Source organism: Mastigoproctus giganteus, chromosome 6 (genome assembly GCF_048544385.1).
Source record: "Mastigoproctus giganteus isolate SK-2022 chromosome 6, ASM4854438v1, whole genome shotgun sequence".
In the NCBI taxonomy this organism is placed as follows: domain Eukaryota; kingdom Metazoa; phylum Arthropoda; class Arachnida; order Uropygi; family Thelyphonidae; genus Mastigoproctus; species Mastigoproctus giganteus.
This window is the reverse complement of record NC_143580.1, coordinates 50,146,736-50,164,675: the sequence shown is the minus strand read 5'-3', so window position 1 is coordinate 50,164,675 and position 17,940 is coordinate 50,146,736. Positions and strand designations below refer to the sequence as shown.

The 17,940-nt window shown below is 36.0% G+C and overlaps 1 protein-coding gene across 4 annotated transcripts in view; it reads left to right on the top strand.

The window, feature by feature from the left end:
- The window catches only part of LOC150084234 (fragile X messenger ribonucleoprotein 1 homolog B-like), a 497,644-nt gene that overhangs the window by 299,013 nt on the left and 180,691 nt on the right, over positions 1-17,940 (top strand). For 2 of the 4 annotated variants that reach the window (XM_090375957.1, XM_090375956.1), the window contains exons 11-12: positions 13,176-13,238; positions 14,110-14,187. The exons of 1 other annotated variant lie outside the window; for it this stretch is intronic. In XM_090375957.1, coding sequence (XP_090232083.1) covers positions 13,176-13,238; positions 14,110-14,187 — 141 coding nt within the window. The remainder of the gene's footprint in view (positions 1-13,175; positions 13,239-14,109; positions 14,188-17,940) is intronic. One more of the 4 variants, XM_090375958.1, reaches the window with a different exon arrangement.

The following is a 17,940-nucleotide window of genomic DNA, read 5'->3' as shown; positions in this document are numbered from 1 at the left end:
TGCTCCTTTATCACTCACAAAAATCAACATGGATGATCTCAGCATTATTTAAAGAATAGTTTTTTCATGAATTTATACCTTTTGTAAAGAAGCACTTGAATAAAGTAAACTTACCTGAAAAGACTATTCTCTTTCTAGATAGTGCAGAAAGGTCTTGTTTTCACCACCAAGTGTAAACATTCTTGATCCAGCTTATGGGTCAAAAGATTCTAGAATGTGTGAAGAAATTACATAGGTGAAAATTTTTGAGTTTAATTTCAGGGGGGAAGGGGGAGATACAAATATATGTCTTATAGAATCATTAAAAGTCATCAAGGATATTGTTTTTTTTTTTTTTTTTTAATGAAAACCCCAAATACGAAAGGTATCAAAACCTATAGTACTTAGTACCGTGCATGGGTTGAAGGAGAAGTATGGGAGGATGGGGATGCGGGAAACTTTGCTCTAGAGACTAAACATGGGTTTCACCACTTCAAGTCCCCAATAAGCAAAGTGGTGGTATTTCACCGGTTGATGAGTCATCTACCACCTAACAATACAGCATGTAACACAGAATGTAATTTAAATTTCAACATTTACTAAATCTTGGATGAAACTAGCCTGTGATTGATGTCTAATAAAATACCTGAAGTAAAAGAAAATATTGAAGGACATAATTTACTAATTGATTTTAATCAAATTGGAGGTTCCTGAGCTTTACAACAAGAAGATATACAGTGTTTTCCAGCAAAGTAAAATAAATAAATAAAAAATACCCACTTCCACTTCACCCCTCTGTTCAAGGCTTTGTACATCTCTATCAGATCACCTCACTGGTGCCTAGTCTCCAGACACTGTAATTTGCAAAACTTAAGCCTTTCTTAGTAAGAGCACCCCTTTGTTCCATTCACTAATCTTGTTGTCCTTCTCTGTACTTGTTCCCGCATCTCTACATCCTTCTTGAAATGAGGCCTCCAGACCTGTATACAGTACTCTAGGTGTGGCCTGACCATTTCCTTATACAAGAGAATAATCACCTCCTTATCCTTGCTAGAAAAATTCCTATATATCATTGACAATACACCATGAGCTACTCTTGCAGACCGTCTGCACTACTCAGAGAACTTCATATCTGCTGCACAACCACTCCCAGGTCCCTTTTATTCTCTACCACTGTCAGTGTAGTACCACAAAGTTGATACGTTGCTCTGGGGTTGCTGTTTCCCATATGTAGTACTTTACATTTGTCAATGTTAAACTTTATTTGCCACTTCTCAGCCCATCTGCTCAACCTTTCCAGATCCTGTTGCAGCAGCATAGTGTCAGTAGTGTCCTTGACAACCCTGTCAACCTTCGTATCATCTGCAAACTTGGACATTAAGCTTGATGTACCATCATCAATATCATTTATAAATACAGAGAACAATAAAGGACCCAATACTGAACCCTGAGGGACTCCACTAATAACATTAGTCCACGATGAGCAGTGTCCATTGATTACCACTCTCTGTCTTCTCCCCCTCAACCACCCCTTTATCCATAGCAGCAATTTGCTCCAATGCCACACTGCTCCAATTTGTGCAGCAGTCTTCCATGTGCAACAGTATCAAAAGCCTTTCTAAGATCCAAGTATATAATATCAAAGTTATTCCCTGCATCCAGTTCTTTTGTGACTGTATCATAGTATCCAATCAAATTGGTCAGGCAAGACTTCCCCTTAACAAAACCATGCTGTGTCTGAGCTATAACGGAAGTCTTGTCTAGATGATCCTACAGTGCTTCTTTAACCAGAGCCTCCATTAATTTTCCAGGAACAGAAGTTAAACTCACAGGTCTATAATTACTTGTGTCAGCCTTTGATCCTCCCTTGTGAATTGTGGTCACATTTGCACATCTCTAGTCAATGGGTACTTCCCCTGAGTCCAAGGAAGCTCTCATAATTATGGCTAAGGTTTGCTTACTTCCTTTGCTGTCTCCTTTAATATAACTGGATAGATCCCATCCACCCCAGGTGCCTTTCTTGTGTTTATCTTCAACAATTTCTCCTCCACTTTACTCTCAGTTATTACAAGATTCTCTAGCGTACTGCTAGAGTTGAATACACCTCTGGCATTCCCCTCGCTGAATAACTCCTCATGTGTGAATGTCGATGCAAAATATTCATTTAGTTTGTTAGCTACCTGAGCAGGGTCATCAACAGTTGACCAATCGATATCAAGTGGACCAATCTGATTCATCCTCTTCCTTCTAGAGTTTACATAAGTAAAGAACTCTTTGCTGTTTTTCTTCGCATCCTTTGCCAAGGATTTCTCGTAATCTGCCTTCGCCTGCCTAACCTCCTTTGTAACTTGGTTACAGATCAACTTGTATCTATCATAGGCTTCTGTGTCACGTGTTAATTTGTATGTATCCCATGCATTTTTCTTCTCTGCCATATGCCTCATTAGTTCATCTGACATCCATTTAGGCCTAAATGTTGAACAATATTTCTTAGTTGGTATGTAAAGCCTAGTAGCTTGCAAGATAAGTTCTTTGAATGCTTCCCATTTTGAATTTGCTGTTGGTAACATCACCAGTTGATCCCACTGTATAGAATTTAAATACTGTCTCAGTCCATCATAGTCGCCTTTACGAAAGCAATACCCCTTTCCTTTACCCCTAATGGTAGTTACCTCTTTGAGTAAATCCCACTTCAGAACACTGTGATCACTGCCACCTAGTGGTTCATTTATCTGCGGATTCTTGATGCATGAAGAATCAATACTGATAATCAAATCAAGAGTATTACTCCCTCTAGTTGCCTCCCGAACATGCTGATTGTAGAAAACAATCATCCAATAATTCCACAAAAGCCTTGCCAGTGTGTGAGTGACCAGCCCCCAAATTCCAGTCAATATCTGGGAAATTAAAATCCCTCATTATAAGACTCTGATTTACTGGCCCACCCTATTTCTCTGTACAGTTTCTTATTATACTCATCGAGTCACTAGGCCTATAGCACACTCCTACTCTCAATTTTGATCTCCCAATGTTTATGTCACACCAAACTGACTCCACACTGCACTGTCCAGTGATGTCGACTGGCTTCACTTCCTTGGATTTTATGTGTTTCTTAACTAATAGCATAACCCCTCCTCCCTTCCTATCCTGTCTATCCTTTCTGTAGACATTGTACTCCCCAAATTCCAGTTCTGCATTCCTTATATCTGTGTGACACCACGTCTCTGAAATCCCAACAATATTTGCCTTTGATGTTTTGAGTAATAACTCAAATTCATCAAATTTATTTACTAAACTCCTAGCATTGGTGTACACGCAAGTATACATGCACCTGCTCTTCTTCTTAGCCACCCTAACACAACCCATGTGTTTACTTGTACCCCCATGATTCCCAGCAGTCTCAGAAATATTATTTTTTTTTTTGGCTGATGCTGCATAAGCTTGCTTTCTTGCATCAAATGCCTCTACTAATGCTAATGCTAAACTCTGTGATAATTTGTGCAAAATCTATGTTATTGCAATCGTTATTGTGTCGACATGTAAAATGTTACAAAAACGAAAATACCCAATCTTGTCTAACTTCGTGCTGCTGAACACAAAAATTACATTAAAATTTGTCGATTGGCTCTTGATTTTGAATTACAGTGGGGGTCTCATATTAGCGAGTTACTTTGCATTATCAACTTTGGCTCTCCTCAAAATGCATAGCAACACTGCATTTTCAGTACCACCATGCCCTTAACACCTGATCGGCAGCTGTCATCTCGTAAGCTGTTTTCTCCTCAAATGTATCTTCAACTTTGTTGCAGTAATCCTTGAATATTGCCAGTTACTGGGTGATTTGTTCTCATTTAATGGTTGTTCTCTGTGAGATTCCTACTTTTTGCACAGTATTTCTGTCGTGTAAGATTAATATGCCCCGTAATTGTGTGAATAGTCCGGATGACTCTGTTACATATGTGGAGAGTTGCATTAGCTTCAAGAAAGTGCCCCTTAACTTGAGCCATAAAAAAGGCCTACTTCTTGTGTGTGTGTGTAAAGTAGGTGACCAGGACAAGAACTGGGCCCCACACACACATGCTGCACTACCTGTTCATCAAAACTCAATGCATGGGTGAATCGTAAGGGATGTTTTATGCCTTTCGCAGTGCCCATGATATGGAGGGAGCCAACAGACTGTGGTGCCTCCTATTACAAAAGGGATGACAATTAAGAAAAATTGGATAGTGACATACCCAACTGTACCAATTTATTCCGTGCCTCATGGTGAGGAATTACCTATTCCTGAGCTGCCCGACTGTTTTTCTGTACACTTTGATGAAGACACTGATGAACATCAACTTGATATACACAAAGAAGTACAGAAGATGTTCACGTCAAGGGATCCCGAACTGCTGAAGATTAAGGCAGAGCTTTTGGCTTCGAGGTTACACCAATGTAATCTAGATCATTCTGTGAAATGACATTTCCTACTCGAAAAATATACTGATAAATTCTATCAAACATAAGGTGAACTCACTGTTTGTAAGGATGTTGATGGTTTAATGGCAGTAATAAATATGAGGCACATTCCCAAAGAATGGCGACTATTTATAAACACTTCTATGGTTAGCCTTAAGGCTGTGTTATTACACAATGGAAATAAGCTGCCTTCAGTATCTCTTGCATATGCCATCCACAAAAAAAAATTTAAAAAAACATGCGCAGAAATGAAGAACATCCTTTTAGGTGTACACTATCAGAATAATGAGTAGCAGATATGTGATGATTTAAAGGTAATTGCCATTTTATTAGGAAAGAACAATACTTAGTTGCACTAAGTATTGTTCTTTCTCTGTGAGTGGGACAGTCATGCCAAGGATATGCACTACGAGAGGAGGAGTTGGCCTCAACAAAAATCATTAACACCAGGAATGAAGAACATATCATTTGAACCTCTGGTAGATAGAAATAAAGTTTTGCTTCCACCACTCCACATCAAACTGAGGCTCGTGAAAAATTTCGTGAAGGCTCTGGAAGTGAACGGAAGTTGCATTCACGTACTTGCAACAGAAAAATCCCAAGACTTAGTACAGAGAAGATTAAGTCAGGCATTTTCACTGGTCCACAAATAAGCCGACATTTCAAAGACGAACAGTTCGAATATGTCATTAGTGATAGCGAGAAAGTGTGGAAAGCCTTTCGAAATGTTTTGACTGGTTTTTTAGGAAATGTTAAAGCCGGCAACTATAGACATCTCATGGAAGATCCCATTACTTCTTGCGAAAAACTGGGGTGAACTTGTCATTGAAGATGCATTTCTTGCACTCACACCTGGATTTCTGCTCGCCAAACTGTGATGCCGTCAGCGACGAATATGGTGAGTGCTTCCTTCGAGACATTGCAGCGATGGAACAAAGATACAAAATGAAATGGATGTTGCCATGTTAGCCACTTATTGTCGGATGGTGAAAAGGGATGCTCCAGAAGCTGAATATAAGCAAAAAAGGTTCTGTGTTTGATACAGGTATGTTTGTAGGTTCTTTTTTTTTTTTTTATGAAAACCCCAAACACTAAAGGTATCAAAACCTATAGTACTTAGTACCGTGCATGGGTTGAAGGAGAAGTATGGAGGGAGGGGGATGCCGGAAACTTTGCTCTAGAGACTAAACATGGGTTTCACCACTTCAATAAGCAAAGTGGTGGTATTTCACCGGTTGATGAAAGTCATCTACCACCTAATAATCTTACTGCTATATAAACAAAAGATACCTTGTATAAAATATGAAAAACTACTTTATTCGAAAACAAGAGCCAATCTGCCATTTTAAGCACTATTTCCGTGTTTAGCACCCAAAAATCTATAAAGTAAACTTACTCATGCCCGTAACAATATATGATCCTAAATTTGTTCTTCAGGGTAATTTGCACATGCACACACAAACACCACACACAATGATGGAAACAAATGAAAAATGGATCCAACTATGAAGAAGAGTTTGAATAAAATTGTAGGCCAAATCTTTCTCATGCTATAGATACAACTTTACATTATATTGACTAACAAACTAATTCAAAAGTCAGTGATGTGATGATTAAAAAAGTGAAGGGACTGTGCTACAATATTTCATCATCTAACCGAGTGGTTTTCAACCTTTTTTTAATAACGGCACCCCTAAGTAATTTATTTTATTTTGCGGCACCCCTACTCAATTTTTGCCTGTTAGATCCGATTCTTTCTCTGTTTATATATAATATTAAAAAATATATGTTATATGATATTTATTACAATAATAAATTATAAAAATTACATTTCATAATACAAATTATATATATATATATATACAGTATATAATTTTATTCTTAATATGTAAGTACTAAATAGGTAGTATGAATCAGAGCTGTAATACTCAATACGTTCTATGTTGATATTAATATTTGTAAAATAATAAGAGGAGTTTACCTTATTATAGTATGTAGAACACTTCCATATGATACTCTACAGAAATTAAAAAAAAAAAAAAATTTTTTTTTTTTCTAGTTTCTGGAGAAGTATTATATGGAAGTGTTCTACGTACTATATTAAGGCAAACTCCTCTTATTATTTTACAAATAGAGGTACTAAGTAAACATCAATTATAGATCACCACAAAATTAAAAAGATACTGTACACCTTTTTATAATGAAATAAATATATAAATTAAAAAATAATAAGTTTAAGTAACTTAAACCCAAATTACGTGGCATCCCTGGAATGTTGTTGCGGCACCCCGGTTGAAAACCACTGATCTAACCAAATGAAAATTTTTGATATTATGAAAAAATGTAGTGTGTGTACTTTTTTATGATTCCTTGAATGTTTTTATAATTTTTTTATTAGCATTAGCATTAGTAGAGGCATTTGATGCAAGAAAGCAAGCTTATGCAGCATCAGCCAAAAAAAAAAAAAAAAAAAAAATCCACTTCACCCCTCTGTTCGTTCAAAATACCTGTCCAGCTGAGCCTTAAACTTATTTAGGCTATCAACCTCCACCACAAGGGATGGAAGTCTGTTCCACCAACCAGCCACCCGCTGGCTAAAGGCAAATTTCCGCACATCTATCCTACATCTGTCTTTCCTCAATTTGAATTTATGCCCTCTCAGGTGATTTTTCTGAGCTAGCAGAAGAATCCCATCAGCATTGAGCATGCTTAAACCATTCAAGGCTTTATACACCTCTATCAGATCACCTTGCTGGTGCCTAGTCTTCAGACACTGTAATTTGCAAAACTTAAGCCTTTCTTCGTAAGAGCACCCCTTTGTTCCATTCACTAATCTTGTTGCCCTTCTCTGTACTCGTTCCAGCAGCTCTACATCCTTCTTGAAATGAGGCCTCCAGACCTGTATACAGTACTCTAGGTGTGGCCTGACCATCGCCTTATACAATGGAATAATCACCTCCTTATCCCTGCTGGAAAAATTCCTGTATATCATTGACAATACTCCATGAGCTACTCTTGCAGCCCGTCTGCACTGCTCAGAGAACTTCATATCTGCCTGCACAACCACCCCCAAGTCCCTTTCATTCTCTACCACTGTCAGTGTAGTACCACAGAGTTGATACGTTGCTCTGGGGTTGCTGTTTCCCATGTGTAGTACTTTACATTTGTCAATGTTAAACTTCATTTGCCACCTCTCAGCCCATCTGCTGAACCTTTCCAGATCCTGTTGCAGCAGCATAGTGTCAGTAGTGTCCTTGACAACCCTGCCAACCTTTGTATCGTCTGCAAACTTGGACATTAAGCCCGATATACCATCATCAATATCATTTATAAATACAGAAAACAATAATGGACCCAACACTGAGCCGTGAGGGACTCCACTAATAACATCAGTCCACGATGAGCAGTGTCCATTGAGTACCACTCTCTGTCTTCTCCCCCTCAACCACCCCTTTATCCATAGCAGCAATTTGCCTCCAATGTCACACTGCTCCAATTTGTGTAGCAGTCTTCCATGTGCAACAGTATCAAAAGCCTTTCTAAGATCCAAGTATATAATATCAAAGTTATTCCCTGCATCCAGTTCTTTTGTGACTGCATCATAGTATCCAATCAAGTTGGTCAGGCAAGACTTCCCCTTAACAAAACCATGCTGTGTCTGAGCTATAACTGAAGTCTTGTCTAAATGATCCTGCAGTGCTTCTTTAACCAGTGCCTCCATTAATTTTCCTGGAACAGAAGTTAAGCTCACAGGTCTATAATTACTTGTGTCAGCCTTTGATCCTCCTTTGTGAATTGGGGTCACATTTGCACATTTCCAGTCTATGGGTACCTCCCCTGAGTCCAAGGAAGCTCTCATAATTATGGCTAAGGGTTTGCTTACTTCTTTTGCTGCCTCCTTTAATATAACTGGATAGATCCCATCCACCCCGGGTGCCTTTCTTGTGTTTATCTTCAACAGTTTCTCCTCCACTTTACTCCCAGTTATTTCAAGATTCTGTAGCTTACTGCTAGAGTTGAATACACCTCTGGCATTCCCCTCGCTGAATAACTCCTCATGTGTGAATGTCGATGCAAAATATTCATTTAGTTTGTTAGCTACCTGAGCAGGATCATCAACACTTGACCCATCAATATCAAGTGGACCAATCTGATTCATCCCCTTCCTTCTAGAGTTTACATAAGTAAAGAACTCTTTGCTGTTTTTCTTTGCATCCCTTGCCAAGGATTTCTCGTAATCTGCCTTCGCCTGCCTAACCTCCTTTGTAACTTGGTTGCATATCAACTTGTATCTATCATAGGCTTCTGTGTCATGTGTTAATTTGTATGTATCCCATGCATTTTTCTTCTCTGCCATATGCCTCATTAGTTCATCTGACATCCATTTTGGCCTAAACCTTGAACAATATTTCTTAGTTGGTATGTAAAGCCTAGTAGCTTCCAAGATAAGTTCTTTGAATGCTTCCCATTTTGAATTTGCTGTTGGTAACATCATCAGTTGGTCCCACTGTATAGAATTTAAATACTGTCTCAGTCCATCGTAGTCGCCTTTACGGAAGCAATAACCCTTCCCTTTACCCCTAATGGTAGTTACCTCTTTGAGTAAATCCCACTTCAGCACACTGTGATCACTGCCACCTAGTGGTTCCTTTATCTGCAGATTCTTAATGCATGAAGAATCACTGCTGATAATCAAATCAAGAGTATTACTCCCTCTAGTTGCCTCCCGAACATGCTGATGTAGAAAACAATCATCCAATAAATCCACAAAAGCCCTGCTAGTGTGTGAGTGACCAACCCACAAATTCCAGTCAATATCTGGGAAATTAAAATCTCCCATTATAAGACACTCTGATTTACTGGCCCACTCTATTTCCCTGTACAGTTCCTTATTATACTCATCAGAGTCATTAGGCCTATAGCACACTCCTACTCTCAATTTTGATCTCCCAATGTTTATGTCACACCAAACTGACTCCACACTGCACTGTCCAGCGATGTCGACTGGCTTCACTTCCTTGGTTTTTATGTGTTTCTTAACTAATAGCATAACCCCTCCCCCCTTCCTATCCTGTCTATCCTTTCTGTAGACGTTGTATTCCCCAAATTGCAGTTCTGCATCCCTTATATCTATGTGACACCACGTCTCTGATATCCCAACAATATCTGCCTTCGATGTTTTGAGCAATACCTCAAATTCATCAAATTTATTTACTAAACTCCTAGCATTGGTGTACACGCAAGTATACCTGCACCTGTTTCTATTCTTAGCTACCCTAACACAACCCATGTGTTTACTTGTACCGCAATGGCTCCCAGCAGTCTCTGAAATACCATGCATCTTGTTTTTCAGGCTTCTGCTCATTCTAATAGAAGCAGTGCAAGAATCTCTTTCACCTCTGCCAGTGGCTACTGTCAATCTATTGGTCTTTGTCTCCCCCCAAGCTAGCAGTTTTCCGACCCACCTAACACTGCCTCGATAGCATCAGCAAATATTCTTGCACCCTTTCTATTTAAGTGTATCCCATCCCTGTAGAAGCAATCTCTCCTGTTAACAAGTACAGTCCAGGCTGAAAAAAATTCTACCCCTTGAGCCTTGCGCAATCTTTCCAGTGCCGAATTGATCGACAAGGCTCTCATCATATACTCCCTCCTATCGTGTCTGGGCAGAATTGCAGACACTTTCAAATTCAACCCTAATTCTTGGCTTTTGTTCAACAGTGACCTGTACTTGTTAAGTAATTCTGCCGGTCTCCTACTCTTAATATTATTAGTGCCAACGTGTATAACTATATCACCTTTTGTGCCCTTAAAAGATGATATTCGCTCTACAACGTCAGCGAATATCATCTTTTTCCAACTTTTTCAATCAACTGGCTAACTACTGATCATATCAGGTAATGGGGCTACTGCTGTACTATGAAATTCCAAGAAATCAGGCGAGGGATAGTATTTGATCTGTGTTTCGTTTCTTGTCCTCAACTCCCATACTCAATTGGCACCTGTGATATGCCAGCGAAGCTTACTTCCTGTAGAGCTTTGGTTTTGTGGACATTTTGAAATTAAACATAAGTTAACAGAAATACAGGCTTTCATGTAGTGTCTGCCAGATATTACATGAGCACCTGTTTGATTCTGGGGATGAGTGGCCTTAAAATTCTAAGGCTGCTTAGAAAGAAACATTATTATTATGATTGGTTTCTCTTAATTCTTTATATATATATATATATATATATATATATATTTTTTTTTTTTTTTTTGTAATTTCACAAATCATAATAGAATGTCATTTTTAAAAAGCTAAATTGCTTTTATATAATTTAAAGAAAAAGGTGTCAGATGCAACTCCAGCTTATTTGTTTTTTTTAGGACACATGCACTGGAGGGTTAAAGGAGTTTTTAATAGGTGCAATTAGCCAGTTTGACACAGAGAGAGTAGGGACCTGCATCCCTCAGTTATTCTAGAATTTTTAGCCTGCTCAGCATAAAATTAGCCCATGTGCATACATTTATACAGACATAAATATTCTGGCAATGTAACCCAAGATGCTGCTGCACTGTAAAACCAGCAAAAACAATTACAATTAACGTTTATTTTGTTTGTGGAGAAGTGGCTTCAAGGAAGGGTTTATATTTTCAGGTGCAAAAATAATATTCTTCCTCATTGTAGTTTTCATCCTAAACCACTTACAATCAATTATCTTTTTATATGCAGTAGACAAAGTCACTGTGTCCCTTTCTTACTAATGGATCCAGTATATCCATGTCATTTGGCCAGCATTACATGTAAAATTTTGGTTTGATCTTACTACTTAGATGTAAGGTAGGGGGTGGGGCAGATTTCACATGTTCAATCCACATCCACGAGCACACATACTGGAGTATTAGGCAAGGTTTCATATGTTTTTCAACTAACAAATTGACTGTTGAAAATATGTCATTATCAGAATGATGCGCTTAGTATCTTGTGGTATTATTTGCCTCAGCACTTAAATGATCCAATGCATCCCAGATCTCGGTAGATACCATGATATAGTGCAAAGAGAGTTAGATGGCTTGCCTTCTTCGTTGTGGTATTTTTTGCACATCTGTGGTGTCACAAAGATAAGTTCACGACTTGTCATTGGTAATGACATCTAATGACCTTGTCATTTACAAATTCCCACTAAATGTTGCCATGAAGACGACACTAGAGTTGTTGAAGAACCAATGAGTACTTAAATAGTTATTCATAGCTAGCAAAAAATGTGCTAGCTTGTCACCATTCTGCAGCCACCCATAATTTACTGTTCCTCATGTGGTCAGAGGGGATATCAGTATACCCAGGACATGTTCTCTTATGTCACTTTGTTGAGAGGCCTGTTGAAGAAAACCATTTCCAATACACAATTGACATATTATTACTAATGCCACTGACACTATGATTTTCTAAAAAAATTCTGGGTTGGGAAAACCCCCACGGGGACTTAATGTTCTAGGACCAGCATTGCTTTACAGGTCCTTCATATGGTATTGCATTATTGCCACTGTGCTGAACATGCATGTGAGATATTCATGTAGGTATTTTTAGACCATTATACTTGAAATCTCAGAAAATAAATCTTTTATAACATAAATTATCTTCTCCAGAAGACAGGTGTAATAATATCTAGTTTAAACATGGAGATTTAAGCTGTTTGCAAGTGATTTTTTTCATATTCTTATTCTACAAAATATGGTTAATGATAATATTTCTATCAAATGATGACTATGCATAAACTCCTTTGATCCACATGGCAATGTGGAGTGTAAGCATAACATTTTTTGTATGATTATAGCCAGGTGTTCAATTTAAAAGTACAGAGTTGTACTCTGTCTCGTTAAATTCCTCTAGCTCAGTTTGGCTGTCCCAGAGTATAAACAGAAATTTTATTTATTAGTTATGATAATATATCTCATGAAAATAAATGATAAGTTAGATGGGGTTACATTGACTTCTCAGTTACTTAATGTATGATATATATATTTTATTTATTTATGTACTTTTTTAAGGCACAAAATCACTATGGTGCTACCTTATGAAAACAATAGAATAATGAATATTGGAGCCATGTGCAAACCATATCTCATAATTGTAATTTTGTTTACCATGATTATGATGTATTATAATGAAATGTAGGTTATCCTGATACTCTCAACATGTAATCTGCACAATACCAGTGTCCATAATAAATTATGTATCATTCTCTATTGAAGAACTTTGTATATCATGCACATGTTTTCTTTGAAAAATTGGAATTAAGATATATATTTATGGTCGTCTTGTTCTTAATTTCAAACTGCTGCAGAAAGGGTAGAGCCCAGATGGCTTCAGTTTATATAGGCTAATCCTGTGAAGCAGAATAACTAGTGTGAATGTGAATATATCTAGAGTGATGATGTAACGATTCTCCATTTTGTGCATTCATCTGAGACATAGCATTATTGGCTTTCTGAAGATAAATTATTTAGCAGTAACCATTAATTAAAAATCAAGGCCTATGAAAAAGGAAAAAAAGCAACTGTGCTTTAATGGATAATTTCAATTTTATTTACCTTTCTAAAAGTGATCATCCTGACAAATGTATAACTAATTTAAATGTTGTCTTGCTACAGATGTGATTGTATTTCATTCAATCTTACCACCAGTGTTGTTTAATATCATAAGTTTTCTAGGACCATCACATTCCTGTGTATTTATAAGAAACTTTCCATAGGCTTTTGAAAAGGCTACCCACTACCAGGCAAGAAAAGCTTCCTACAATAACAGAAGATATAAGGTACATTTTTTGTGGCGATATGACATGTACACTATTTTCTACCACATCTTTTGTTCTAGTTTCTTTTAATTTATAATTATTTTCAATTATTCTGATTGGAATTTGAATTTTAATTCTTATAAATTTCTCTTTCAGCATTAAAGAAATTTTTAAAAAGTGGATATGGCTATGCTAGTTGATAATACTATATTTTATTGGTGCATTGGGTTAAACCATATAAATTGAAGCCATCTTAAACTCTATCGATTTTGTTAATAAGCTTTTTATAACCCCCTTTATGACATTGCATCACAACAAAATAAGTTGCCTGGCTTCATCTGCTTCTGGCAGAAGTGTGACTAATAAAGTGCATCACTTCTTTTTAATAATATGCAGAATTTTTAATAAATTTTCTTAAAAATTAAAAGTCAGTAAAATTCCCTTTTGTATTGGTAGTTATTGTATTAAGGTTGGCTTTTCAACTTGGACAGTTTCAAAAAAGGGAAAGGAAAGAAATTATCCTTCTAGTAAGTTAAACCAAAGAAATAGCTTGAATCAAAATTGTAATCAGAATCCTTTCATATAGCGAAAGCATTTTAAACAAAGGGAAAATGATTTTGCCAGATTTAATTCAAATCTTCTGCAAATGCAGTTAGTCTTGACTGTCCTGTTAGAAATCTACGGAGGGGGAAATATCTATGAATTAGTTAGAAGGGCTCTCACAAAAATCAGCCAGTAACTGGGCTACAAATGTGCTACCTTATCCTTTTAATGTTTCTGGTACCTTGAAAACTTGCTTACACCTTCATAAGATTTACAGTTACTTAACTCTTATTTTCCCCCCTCCAGGTCACTGCTTTATTTATCCAATAAATTCTTTTTTTCTTGGCAGGTTAGAGCTTCAGCAGGAGAAAGAGAAAGTAGTTTGTCTGCAGCCATATGTTCAGCATGCCACAAAGGGCATGGCACGGTAAGGCAGCCACCTCACACTAATCAGTAATTTTGGTGAGCATAGTGGCATTTGTGCCGTTTATATTAGAGAGAGAAAGAGAGATTGATAGTTCACCATCCCTCATTTCTGAATAAGAATTCCAGTTACAATCAATACATTTATATCATAAGTAAAATGTATTCAAGTTGTAGACCTGACTACTGGTCCTGACATACTTAAAAATAAAGGTCATGCAATTTTGAATAGTATAATATGGAGAGGAAAAAAGAAAAAAAAAAAAAAAAATGCTGACAACCATTTTAAGCACTTTTTTTTTTTTTTTTTTTTTTTTTCTGAAGGCAGTGGTGTGTGATGTACTGTGAAAAGAATTCCTGGTGAAAATGTCAAACTTTGATCCGTAATATTTGAATGCATAACCAGATTAAGAGAAAAAATTAACTGTAAAATGTAAAAATGTCTCTTTTGACATTTGCTCACACAGCATGAATAAAAAAGACAAATAATTTGAGCTCTCGAATTAATCATATTTAAATACTCTGCCCTCCTTTCTAGTATAAAATTTCCATACTGTGATAAATCCAGCAACATTAAACTTGCAGAGGTTTAATCACTGTTGCCTCAGTGTTGCCTTACCATTCATAGTCCCTATCAAGGGAAGTGCAATGACAATTAAGGTGGCATTCCCTAATTGGAAAAAAAAAAAAAAAAAATCAAGGCCAAAAATATCTGGTGATGAATGCTATGATTAACTAATGATTATTTTCTTAAGGGTTCAGTTTTAAGTAGATTGGTGGCTTAGTTATAGTAAGATTGGCTGCTGACCAGCATACATATTTATCCATCTGCATGTTTTCTGAAATTTTTAACCTAGCATCATCAGCTGGCTATGACCTGAGAATTTTATACCAGCATTGCATAATGATTTTATGTTGAATGTGTAAAGTTGTGATTTGTTATATCTAACATCTTTGTTAGAAAAGTAAAGGAGAAGGAATAGATTTGGAATGATCTACATGTTCAGATGAGCATTGTGTCCTTCAAAAGTGAATCTTAGCCGAATGATATGACGTTATAGAATAATGCTATAGAAACTTCATGAAGTATTCTTTATTGTTTGCCTCAAGAATTAGTGTTGTTTATATATATATATATGGTTTGCTAATGAAAATAAATTTATTGCTTAACCACATAAGCTGAGCTTTTAATTCAGCAGTTGAGCATAATTTTTCTGCTATTAGAGATAATTTTTGTTTTCTACATGCATAATAACATGCAAATAAGGCTACACTGTTGTGTGTTACTGAATAAAGAAAATAGCTGAATAGTTACATAGGAGGATATTAATAATATTTAATTCCAAATATTAGATTATATGGCGAGACTGATTAAAACAGGATTTTAGCTAGGATTTTTAAAGACTTCTTATGTTTTCATATGAAGATCCATATGTTTGTATAAGTGCTAATTCTAGATATAGTTTTCCTAGTTGTTATTATATAATTATTGCTAGATAAAGTTATCTTTTATTTTAATCATATCCTTTTCAATATGATATCTGTTTAATGGTGTTAGCATAACACTATTTGCTTTTAAAGTTTATAATTGGTTTTAAAATTTACTAGCAATATTTAGAAAATTATTATCCATTCAAATACCTGTTGTATAGTGAATGTTTAATGTTGTTATCATATTAAACTAAGCAAACTATAATAAAATATTTTCGCTAGCATTGTGTAACTGAGGTTTCTTTGAAAGGTGGAATTCTGAAGAGTCTTTTGATTCAGAAATTGGTACTTCACCAACACAACAATGAAATTACAAAATCTAGGTGGGGTTGTGGGTTTACTGTTCTCCTTAAATAGCATTGTAGTATGTTAATCAAAAATAAATTTTAATAATACAGTGTAATTCAAAAAGGTCTTTTCACTTTCAGAAATTAATTTCAAATGATTTTTCAGAAACTTTTAAAGATGCAATGAAAAGCAAGTTAAATTTCAGTAGACAAACTTATCCCCCCCCCCCAAACAATATAGTTTAGCATGTACTCCATTTGCAGCAATGTAAATATCAACACTATTCAATTTCCTGGCATACATTTAATAACATAAGGTGGGTAATTTTTACCCTTCTAACTGCAACCACTGGTTATAAATGATTTATACTGTGCAGAATTGCAATTCTTGTTCATGTGATGATCTTTTTTAGTATTAATTGTGACAAAATGATGTAGGAAGCAAGGTTATACAGCATTTGGGGTGGGCTATCCAGACCATTTGTCCAAATTATGAACTTTAAAAATTTGCCTAAGAAAGGAAAGTGCACCTTCCATTCTGTGGTTGTCCAATTAGAAATTATGTATTAAAATAAATTAAAGTGAGATAAACAGCTAATAGCTGTTTATCTCACTTTCCAGATGATACAAATTGTATCATCTGGTGAGTGTATCCCATTTCTTGGTCCTTCACGTCCTTCGATGTTGTCTCCCTATATACAAACGTGCACATCGAAACCATGCTATTGGCTCTTAAAGAACTATTAATTAAAGATGACACTTTGACAAAACGTACTGACTTAAACATTAATAACATTTTAGAGCTCACATCACTGTTACTTAATGCCAAGCAATTTAAATTTCAAAATAACACCTATGAACAAATTTTTGGCCTCCCTATGGTCCTCAGTATCTCTGCCCCTTTATCTGAAATCTACCTCGCTTCTATTGAAGAAAAAATACTTCACCCTTTCCCCCCAGGTATGAAATTGTATATGAGATACACGGACGACGTCCTTTTAATGGGCAACAAAACCATTATCGACACTTTATTTAACACATTTAATACAACCCATGAGAGACTCCAATTTACACTAGAAGTAGAAACCGATAATAAAATTAATTTTCTAAATCTCACTATATACAAAATCCGTACAATTTTAGACACCAAAATATACAGAAAGAACACACATAGGTTAAGTTTTTGCATTACTACTCTCACCATCCTCTATACATCAAAAAAGCAGTTCTCTATAATGAGATATATAATGCTATCAAATGTAGTCACACACAAACAGACCTATCCGTAGAATTGCAATACCTCACCAAAAATTTTATCGACAGGAAATATCCATTATAACTAATAAATGAAACCATTACTAAAGTCCATAATAGTACTAATAACCCTAGCAAAATTAATAACCACATGAATAATATACACAAACCCCTTATCGCCCTCCCATACCATCAACAATATGCTAGACAACTTCAACAGGTTTTTAAAAATACAGATATCAAATTAATATTTACATCTTATAATAAATTAAGTTCTAAATTTAATTCATACAAGACAACATATGAATATGGGACACAGGATTATAATAACATTATATATTTGATTATATGTCAATCAGATTGTCAAGCATGTTACATGGCAGTACAACAGAAAATTTGGGACTTCAAAAATTTCTAAGACACATGCATACTACCACTTTAATAGCTTCAAATCTAACTTATCGAGTACAGAACTAACACAACATGTTCAATCTTATAATCATAACTCACTCATCGATTCAGCTATTACAGTAGTTAAACTAAAATCCAGTTATAAAATTCTTCAAAATGAAGCCCTCATCATTGAGTGGTTCAAGTGCCACACATCGTTCAACATATTAAACAAAAAGATTGCAACCAACTCCTCCCCTATTTGGAATTTAGCACGTATAAAGTTCCCATGTGCACTGAAATGCATTTCAAGAACTTAACCAATATGTAACATA